The sequence below is a fragment of the Mirounga angustirostris genome, unplaced genomic scaffold (genome assembly GCF_029215605.1).
Source record: "Mirounga angustirostris isolate CCGP_5_RB_7025 unplaced genomic scaffold, mMirAng1.0.hap1 SCAF_7, whole genome shotgun sequence".
NCBI classification, from domain to species: domain Eukaryota; kingdom Metazoa; phylum Chordata; class Mammalia; order Carnivora; family Phocidae; genus Mirounga; species Mirounga angustirostris.
In genome coordinates, this window is record NW_026991715.1 from 127,985,154 (window position 1) to 127,995,960 (window position 10,807).

The 10,807-nt window shown below is 47.9% G+C and overlaps 1 protein-coding gene across 2 annotated transcripts in view; it reads left to right on the forward strand.

The window, feature by feature from the left end:
- The window catches only part of ADAMTS12 (ADAM metallopeptidase with thrombospondin type 1 motif 12), a 298,641-nt gene that overhangs the window by 267,981 nt on the left and 19,853 nt on the right, over nucleotides 1–10,807 (forward strand). For both annotated transcript variants that reach the window (XM_045862685.3, XM_045862677.3), the window contains exons 20-21: nucleotides 2,680–2,832; nucleotides 9,760–9,936. In XM_045862685.3, the coding sequence (XP_045718641.1) occupies nucleotides 2,680–2,832; nucleotides 9,760–9,936 (330 nt within the window). The remainder of the gene's footprint in view (nucleotides 1–2,679; nucleotides 2,833–9,759; nucleotides 9,937–10,807) is intronic.

The following is a 10,807-nucleotide window of genomic DNA, read 5'->3' on the forward strand; positions in this document are numbered from 1 at the left end:
TACTTGCCTCCCCTCTGCCTCACCATCTTTAGATTCAGCAGATCGAAACTGCTCGGTTTCCCCTAAGCCTCCTGCCCCACTCCGTCTGTTTACATTGTTCCCTCTGCCTTGAAGTGCCTTCTCCTCCTCCTCTGCCCTTGTGAATCCTGCCCTGGTCTTCAGGACCAAACTTTGAGCTGCTTTTTCCAGAAAGCCTCTCCTGACCCCTAAGATTGGAAGTCATTTCTAAAGCTCCTTATCATTTGATCCGAAATCGCTCTCACCATGTCCCCCCACTTTCTGTCCTGTGTGGAAGGGCTGCTCAGGCTCCCCGTTGTACACAACACGTTCCTCAGATTGTGACTTCAAAAATTAAAGAATGGATATAAAGACTAAGTGAACACCATAAAAAGACACTAAAGCTTGAAACCCGACTTTCTGGGCTGGAATCCTGCTCGGCCACTCACTGTGTCCTCACATGCCCAGGTTCCTCATCTGTGTAACGAGGACAGTGACAATGCCCGACTCAAGGATCGGTAGGGGGTAAAAGGAGTAACTATGTGTAAGGTACTCGGGGGAGTATGGGGCACATAGGAAGCACCCAGTAAGTGTTTGCTCTGGTATCTGTTTACAAGCAGAAAACCTAGGCGCTATGCAGTGTGCATGGTGTGGCTCTTACGTGGTCAGAAAATCATGGCTCACTGAATTGCCCCGTCACCCGGTCAGATCCCCAGGGCTGGTCGTTACATGTCATCTGTGCAGTTGTGTGAACTGACAGAACGATTTTCTGGAGCCATTCACGGCAGTTCTCACGTGAGTCCGACGCAGCCCTCCTTGTTAGTTCCGGTTCTGAACATCCCGAAACCTGCTCCTTGACCTGGTACATCGGTGGCCACAGGGCCACTAGCAAACCTAACAAGGATGAAGGTTTCCAGGAAAAAGTGAAGTCCTTCCGCCTCCTCAGGGTCCCCCTTTCTTGTCTCATCCCTCACTCCCAGTTTGAAACTAATACAAGTGACAGTTGATGGAACCCCATCTCACTTTTACTGTGTTCCGTGCTTTTCCCTCTGTCAGCTTTCCCTTCGCGCTGTTGTTGGCTGCCTCCGTAAAAACTGTCAAAAGGAATTAAATGTCTGCTCACGGGATCTGAATCTGGCAGGACTAAAGTCAGAGCCCCAGAGACAACATGCATTTATTTGCTACACAAATATGGTACAAAGAGTCCTAGACACCACTTGAGATTTACCAGGTTATCACTAGCCTGGGAATTCCATCTCACTAGGTCCTTTCCTGGGTTTGGGCAAATATATTTTTCTCTCTGTCATAATATGAAATTAACAACAGACACAATGTGGCCTTGAACGTGGCTTCTGTCTCTGGGCCCCAGATACCCGGAAAGTGGGACTCACAATGTTGACCTCGCAGCTGTGTTGTGTTTAATAGGTAACATTTGTAGAGTCCTGACCATGTGCATAAATCTCTGTGGTCCTAATGTTACCACCAGTTTTATAGGCTAGGGAGTTAAGAAGATCACACCATTAGCTAACTGCAGAATTTTAATTGTACCCCAAGTCTCAGAAGGCTAGAGAAAATGTAGGAAAGATACCTGTTATGTGGTTGTATCCGTTGCCTATTGCTACAATAATGCTAGATGACAAACCACCACAAAACCTCAGAGTTTTGTTCATGAGTCTATGGATCATCTGGGAGGTTCTGCTGAGTGGGGCTGAGCTCAGCAGATCTCAGCTTCACTTGCCATGCATCCGTTGGAGGGTCGGCTGTAGGCTGCACCTGGGAGCTGGTTAGAGATGCAGAATCTGCAACTCCATCCCAGACCTGCTGACTCAGCCCCTGCATTTAGCAAGGTGCCCAGGTGACGCCTATGGAGGCTGAAGTTCGAGAGGAACTGCTCTAACAGATAGCATATGGCGTTTTGGAGGCAGAGAGCCCCGGGCTTACTCCTTGGTCAAGCCAGTTCTCCGAGCCTCATAGGGTTTATTCTGCACTGTGACAATCCTGGTCTACCCACGGGTTTGTCGTGGAGAGGAGGAAGTGACATAAGGTCATTGCGGTGTTCTAACAGGCAGATGCGTGGATCTGACACCCCCTGTGCACTGACTGACAGCACTGATAAGAAGTGCAGTGGGCATTCGGTCTGCAGCCCCCAGACATTCCGGCCAGGATGATTTTTAAAGAGAAGCAGATTTCCCCTTGCTTTTCTTCTCATGCACTGATCAGAGATTCTCATCGCAGGCTGTTTATTAGAATCACCTGGGGCATTTCTTTTTTTTTCTTTTTAAGATTTTATTTATTCATCTGACAGAGAGAGAGAGCATAAGCAGGGGGAGCAGAGGCAGAGGGAGAAGCAGGCTCCCCGCCGAGCAGGGAGCCGGACACGGGACTCGATCCCAGGACCCTGGGATCATGACCTGAGCCGAAGGCAGCCGCTTAACCAAATGAGCCACCCAGGCACCCCTCCCCCCAGGGCATTTCTTTTTACACTGAAGCCCAGGCCCTACCCAGGGAAATTCGGATTCATTTGTCTGGGGCGGGACCCTGGCGCTGGTATTTCTGTGAAAGGCTCTGCGGGCGATTAGGTGAGCGTCCAAGAGTGAGAACGCCTGACTGCAGGCTGTGGCGGGGGATGTCTGAGAAGGCGGCCCTCAGCCTCTGTCCTCTCTGTCCCCCTCCCCGCCACAGTGCTCCACCAGCTGTGGGCTGGGGGCCTACTGGCGAAGCGTGGACTGTAGCACCGGGACGGATTCTGACTGTGCCACCGTCCAGAAGCCCGACCCCGCTAAGAGGTGCCACCTCCGTCCTTGTACCAGCTGGAGAGTAGGGGTGTGGAGCAAGGTAAGTGACCGGGCTCCGTGGGTTCTGGGGGGACAGCCTTGCCACGCGCTTGTGGAAGGAGGCGTGTCTCCTCCCTTCCTCCCTTGCTGCCTCCCTCCTGCCCTTCCCTCTGATACCACCTGGAGGAGTCAGTCCTGGGCATCACCATAGGCCCGCTCGAACTTATCCAGCAGCCTTAGAACACATACAGGGCTGTTATTAACCCACATGTTTTTACCTGCTGGCCTTTCCCCTTCCCAGATAAACTGGAACAAAACGTTAAATTCGTGTATCGGATTGCTGGTCCAGCATGCCACATTGTTTCTAAATTACTTAAATGTCGCATTCTAAATTCTAAATTCTAAACCAGACATCCTCACAGGTATCATTGAGTCATGACTCAGCAGCTGCTCACGAAGGAAACGTACTTTTTCATCCTCAGACCCCAAATGAAAAGAAAGCGGAGACAGAAAAAAAATTGGTCTTTCAACGTGTATTTCCCATACTGATCTTTTTGAAGTGTGGTTATACCCTCTCTGCTAATCTGGCTGTGGTTACTCATCTTGCTGTGCTGTCTGTAGGGTCCCTTGTGAAAGACTATATCAGGTTCCGGGATTAGTTAGCCTTGGTGCTTTGGGGCACTAACCAGGCCCAAGCTGGCCTGGGGCTGAGCCAGCCGCTGGGGGATAGGACACCCGTCAGTGGTGGGGCTGACAGCTGATGGGCAGGAGGAGGTGCAGAGGTGAGAGCAACGCATGCGCCTTCTGTCTGCCAGTTTCTCTTGACAGCTGAGACACAGAAGGGAGAAGAAAGAGCTACCCAGAAGTTTGGAGAGGCTGGTGAGCCTTGTAGATGTTAGCTCCATCATCCAGTATCGAGCTCCTGCTCCCAGACAAGCAGGACCACCAGATGTCTCACTGGACGTCTCTGGTTCTGGCAGACTTATCTGGAAGCCTGGAGCGTGCAACATTATTTATCTGCGTTAGGCCCCTTCTCCCAAAGTAAGGCTCCAATTCTGGGGAAGAGAGGGACAGTAGGGTTACTCCCTGAAAGATTACCACACATCCCTTTGATACCCGCCACCCTCCCTTTCTTCTGCTTTCATACTATTTTTCTTCCAAGAACGAGTGCTAGTTCTTTCTTTTTCTTCCAACTTCTTACAAACTCAGGATCCAGCAAGGACTAAATGCTTTGCTACAAATTCTCTTCCATATCCAGAAAAATCTCAAGAGACATTTTATATCCTTACCTGGCCAAACATTGAGCAGTCCTAAAGGCCCGCCTTGTTATCATTGCGAATAGTCCTTTCCTTGGAAATTGTCTAGCTCGAAGAAAGGACAGATGTGCGAAATCATTCACACTTTTGAAAAGACACTCCCATGAAAAGTACCAGGAATTCTAGCCTGTGAAAAACCCTGCATGAGAGATCCAGAAGCAGTTCTCTGGGGTCAGACCTCCTGAGGAAAGCCCTGCTCGGCCGGCCCGTCTGTCTCTGGGTGTCCTCTCTCATGGCGGGGGAGTGGGGGTGGGGGGTGGGGAGAGGGAGGCTGCGGGGCTATGTATGCCCCCCTGCAGTACGTCTGGTTCTGGTGGTTTCGTGGGAGCTCTCCTATATCACCAGGCCTGCCAGAATGAGATAACCACCACATCCAGGATCGGATCCTCCCAAGTTACTCCATTCCTCTCACTCAAGAAAATGTCTCTTCTCTCGGGATACTAGATAAAGCTTGTCAAAGATGTGGCTTAACCACTGATCGTCAATTGCCCTAACTTCTGTGTTTCTATTATTATGGGTCTTACACACCTGACTTCCATTTTTCCCAGGCATGTTAATTTAGATTTTATCTTAAATTTTGATGAGTAAGTATAATTCCTTTTTAACTACCGCATTATTAACCAGTTCATACAGATGTCTGAAGTCCAAATCATGCACCAGGAAAGATTTGAGGGCCTTCTTCATTTCACTGTTCTATTAGGACTTCGAAACACGCTCAGAGGCAAACCTGCAAAACCTAGAGTCGGAGCATAGGCCCTTTTAATGTCTTTAAATGCCCAGAGGGTTTAGATTCTGCCATGTTGATGGTTTGCCCTTTCACAGATACTTTCTCAGAGCGAAGAATTCTAATTTTACCTTGAATCTTCTGCATGATCCCCCCAGTCTCCGCCCCCCATCCACAGACACCTTAATCTTCATAGGACTGCGGGTCTGCCTCAGCCGGCCCCAAGCCTACAGGTAGCAGTCCTGAGGCCTCTGGGTCACTCGCCAGCAGTCCTCTCGCTTTGTGATGGCTGACTGAGTTGTGCTTGTTTTACTGGCTTCTGTCTCCAGCACCGTGGGGCTCCCTGATGAAGCCTGATACAGCTGCTGTGGACACGTTCCCCTGTGTGTGAGAGTAGAATAGGACTCTACGTTCAGCCCCCTGCCTTTACCGTGTCTAGAAGCAGTCTTTCAGGATGGCTTGCTTCCCCTTCACGCATCAGTCTGTCTGAAGCAAAGTTAAGGTTGTAGTCCTCGGGTTTGTCCCAGAGGCATGCTTGGGAAGACGGTTCTGCAGAACTGAATCCTAAAAGTGGTGCTGGGCGGTGGATGGGACACATGTGGGTTGGCAGCCCTGCTATGTCATGACCAGCATATGACACTGGTGCATTCATCTTAGAAACTGTGTTTCTCTCACCTCTGAGAAGTAAAGTGGATGATATTGCCTCCAATTACCTCATAGAATTGTTATAAGGATCAGAAAAGAGAATGTTAGTGAAACAGCTTTGTAAATGGTAAAAGACCGTTCAGAAGAAATCCTGGGCAAACTTTGAGCTCCAGATAAAAGTCAGGACTGGCTCTTGGGTGTTTACTAACCTCTGGCTTCCTGGACTCAGGGCAGAAAGCCTGTAGACAGGTGAACTTGGAGAAAGTTCTGTCAACAGGACTGGCTGGAGCAGGTGTCTACTCCCCAGTATTAAGCAGACAAGGTGCTCAAAGTGTCCAGGAACTTTGGAGGACTTGACCTACCTTGGGCCCTGGCACTCGCCAATACTATCACGTGCCTAGCATTACACAAGAGCTTTAGATCATCAGTTCTGTTTTCATCCAGCTTAGGACCTTCTTTATAATTCCCACTGAGGAAATGAAAGCTCGGGGTGTTTAAATCACGAATGCTCGATCACACAGCTGTTACCAAACGCTCCCGGTTTTAAGAAACCATCAACAGGGGGACACGTCATCCATTTAATGACAGCTTTTCAGGAAGAAAGAGAACATTATACAATAAATATGTACATCAGTTGTAAGACACACACCAATTTCAGAGCATTAAAATTTGTATGAGGAAAAAAGAGGGAGTGTCGTCATGCAGGAAATTCAGGAAGTGACAAAATGGGTTTGAAAAGCCTTCCATTGGGTTTGACACCAAAACGATGCATCTCCCACAGCTCCACTCACCGCCTGGTGGAACATCTTGATCCCTGCACCTTCTGAAGTTTTGTCAACTGGTGATTTGATAGCCCCTTTATTTGCTTTCTGAGAACGAGCACTTCCCTTTTCATAGTTAAGTCTTAACAGATCTTGACTGTTTCTGAAATGAATCAGAAACATTTTTACATTTTTTTCTTGGCATGTTCTGTCTTCCCTCCTAGGCCGTGTTGCACCTTTATTTCAGCAGTCATTGACTTTTGCTGGAAAGTGAGAGAAAGTGGCAGTCTTTCCTTATGGTCTTGGGTTTCAAATATTTGCTAATATATTTGTATATATTGCTAGTCTTTCTGTCTTATTCTCCTTCTTGTCTTTGTGTTTATTAGATTTTATAGATGGTCAGGGGCATTGCTACATTTTTTTGGATCTGAATTTTTAGAAATGAACTTATAGGGAAAGAGCCCCTTTCTTGCTAAATACAGACCATCCCCAACTTTGATATATAACATGTTCCCAGGAACATATATTAAAGTCCAATGTGCAGATGTCAAAACATAGAATTGCATGTTATAAGGGAGCCTCTGTCCCCAGAAAGCAAACACTGAGTAGCAGGAAGGTCATTATAGACTAAAAATCACAGCATTTATTTTATTCTTGGTATAATTTGTTGTAAGTCTGAACCGTCAGACATATAACACCCCCGAAGGTTTTAGATTAAGGGATCCCTAAAAAATAGAGGAATGACAATGAATTAGAAGCATTTAGGACCACAGGAAGCATGAACTCAAGACCACTCCAGTGAGGACTGATGTCCAGACCCTGGGGCTCTCCATGATGGCCCCTGCGCATCTCTCTGTCCACCCCCACTCCTTGCCCTAGCAGTCTGATCCGCTTGCTGTTCCCAAGCAAGTCTTGTTTCATAGCATTGTGCCTCTGTATGTGCCCTTCTCTCCATCTTGAATGTCCCCCACACTGTTTGTCAGCTGAGTGAGCATCTGCTTATCCTATATGCTTCAGCTCAAACTTTGGCTCCTTCATTTAGACCTTTCCTGACCTCTTCAGGTGAAATTGCCCACCTCCTCCATTGTGCCCTCATTAGATCATGAACAACGTATGATGTAATCTTTATTCCTTCTACTCATTTATGTAACTCTCCTCTCCTGTTACATTGGAATATAGAGTCTGGAACATAGAAATGCCCAAGAACTGGAAGGGAAGTGGGGGTGGCATGGGGGAAGAGATGGAAGGATGAATTTTGGTGCTGTTCAGCTTAGAATTTTTGGAATGAAATATTTAATCTTAAGAGTCTTATGAAACTGTTCAGCATAAGGAAAGGAACAGAAAAGAATTTTTTAATATCCCAATTTAGTATTTGGTTCAACTTGGAAAGCAAGAAAAGTATTCTGAAATCAGAACAGAATACAATGCAGCGATCCCATACTTCATACCACTCCAGAATGTTGGGATAGTCTAATCATCTAGTTTAACCTTTCCACACCAATGGAGAAACAGAGGCTGAGAGACGAGCAGTGGTTAACCCACAGTCAGGTAACCACTTGCTGTCAGGATCACACCTGAGTGCAGTCTACCGACCTCCCAACGCTATGCTCGAGCATTTCACTATTCTTAACTGAACACCCTGTGTGAGTCTAACATGGAACGTGTACCAGGATGACTTTGTAAACAACACAAGGGAGAATTGTGATTTCATTTTCTCTTCCAGTGGCCCCTATAAGCTAAGGGTATTTTTCATTCTAACTTGATCTGGTCTGCAGACCAGAGCTGAGGTGGTAACTGGAAAATGAGCACTTTTGGTCACAGTAGGGCATTGGCCAGGCTTTTTGTTCTAGTCTGGCTTCTGTCCTCAGTCTGGTCCACAGGCTCCAGGTTAGGAAAACATGAATCCAAATGACTGTCCTCTAGGGCAGTAAGAAAATGAATATAATAATTGGCATTCAGCATACAAACAGAACAGCATTAGGAGTGATTTAATATCCTGCCCCTTCTCTCTTGCTAACTGAACAAGAGGCTGTTTTGAAAATGGAATGGAAAAGTCATGGATTTAGTGAGTGTCTTCCCTTATTATTTATTTCAGCATATTAATAAAGTTCATTTCCCATTGAATGTGAATAACAAAAGGGGAATGCTAATTTGAAAATTGAATTTTGAAACATTGCAGCAACAAATGAAAAATAGGAAAATAAAATCTCATTTCATACTTACGTCTTGTAAAATTCCCTTGTCCTAATACAGAGCCCCGTTGCTTTATCACATGCTATTTCCCAGAAATCTGTTTTGTCAAACAAATGGCTGCTTTGTGTGGAAATTATTAGCATGTTTCCTCATTTGTTCTGTGGCTCATTTCAAACTGACAGTTACTTTTTACTTTGTGTACTTACTACATGGCCGGAATAGTGAGGTTTTTTAAAAAAATTATTTATTTATTTGAGAGAGAGAGCATGAGCGATGGGGAGGGGTAGAGGGAAAGGGAGAAGCAGACTCCCCGCCGAGCAGGGAGCCCGATGCGGGGCTCGATCCCAGGACTCCGGGATCATGACCTGAGCCGAAAGCAGACACTTAACCGACTGAGCCACCCAGGTGCCCAGGAAAGTGAGGTTTTTTTATTTGTTTTGTGTGTGGGGCGGGGGGGGGGGGTGCCGTTTGGCAAGTGTCATTTATTTCTAAGAAGCTAAACATTCAGTTTTTGGAAGCATTAGAGCATCAATCTGTCCCTTGTCACATGGGCCAGCAGGATGCAGGGGCTGCTATGCATGCTGTCAGCGTGTGGGAGGGGGCAGTGAGGAGGGCCTTGTAATGGCTTTCCATGAGCCTGTGCTGAGCAAACTCTCAGTGATGAAGGCAGGGGATGTCGGCTCTGGGAGGAAGGATGGTGGTAGGGACCAGCTCACTCCCGTGAGTCAAACTGCTGAGCAGTTATTCCAATTATTTCCCTCATATAGGCCCTTCACTTGACAAAGGGCAACCCATCCTGCCTTCAGAGTCACGGAGCCAACAGGTTTTTAGCAGGATTCTGGGGGAGAGATGGGTGTGGCTTGGCAGAGACGTCCCCTTGTGGGCAGCCTCGTTCACCCAGGATGACTACACCCCAGAGGGACTGGCTGCCCACTGAGGCAGACCTGCACCTGCAGACACCCAACCCCAGGGTTTGCGATCTTCACCACAGCCCTGGGAGAGGCAGTTCTATCCCAGTTTACAATTATGACACCTGAGGCTCAGAATGTTTCTGTGACTTGCCCAAGAGCTCATGACAAGTGAGTGACAGAACGGGACTTGCCACCCGGTTCTTAGACTTCCCCGCCTGTGTTTTCTGACATGGGCGGCCCCATCTTTGGATGCTGCTTGAGTGACTCCCTCTCCAGGGCCTGTGAGGGAAACAGGTCACTTGAGCTAGACTTCACCCTGCTTTGTGCCTGGAAGCCTGGAACTCCATGGTTCTCTCTGCAAACCCCCCTGGAATTCAGGGGAATGAAAGCCTGATGCCAGGGACTCAGGTATCCCCTCTTGTGTCCCTCTGCATGCAGTGTTCCAGAAACTGCAGCGGGGGCTTCCAGATCCGGGAGATTCAGTGTGTGGACAGCCGGGACCACCGCAACCTGAGGCCGTTTCACTGCCAGTTCCTGGCTGGCATTCGTCCCCCGCTGAGCATGAGCTGCAACATGGAGCCCTGTGAGGAGTGGCACGTGGAGCCCTGGAGCCAGGTATGGCCTCCAGATACATCATCCACAGACCCAGGCAAATGCGAATCTCTGTGTTACCTCGCGAGTCTGGAAGTCAGGGGAGACCACACGTGCATTGTGACAATGACTGGCCTCCACTCAGTGGCCCAGCACTTTATGGAGGAGGCCGAACAGGTCAACTTAAAGACTATGTTGTGTGGTTTCAGCTGTGACAATTCAGTGTTTTAGCACAACCCAGTCTCCCTCTGGATATACTGGGCAGAACTGGGGACCATGTTGGGGAAATGCGTGCAGACCACTCTGAGGAGAGTCATTGAGGGCGGAGTCTCACATCCCTCTGCTAGGCCTCTGCCTAGTTGAGCTGGGGGGCATGGCCAGCTCCTTTCCACACGCAGTGTATTTTAGAGTTCCACCTCTCAGTTCAATGCCCAGATCACTGTTTATACAAATACAAAGAAGTGTGTTTGTGCCTGTGTGTGTCTGTCCTCTGTTTTGTGAGGGCCTAGGCTCTGCTAGGTCTTTGCCCTATGTCAGCACATGAATGGAAAGTGACTGCTCTTCTCATTTGCCAGTAGGCAAATACGTCAACAGCTCCCAAAAACTACTCCCAACCATATCCGTGTGTGGTAGAAAGAAGAGAAAAAAAGGAACCCAGCATGTTTTGAGTGTGTCTGTGGGCTAGGCATTTTGCCTACGACACTTGGTTTAATTCTCACAACAACCCGAATAGTAGGCGTTATTAATTTCATTGTATAGGTGAAGAAATTGAGACTCAGCGATTAAGAAATTTACATGCATTCACACAACTAGAAAATAAATGGTGGAACAGGAGTTTCAGCACAAGGCAGACTCCAGCGCCTTGCTCTTTCTACCATAGCAGTTGGCCCAGTAG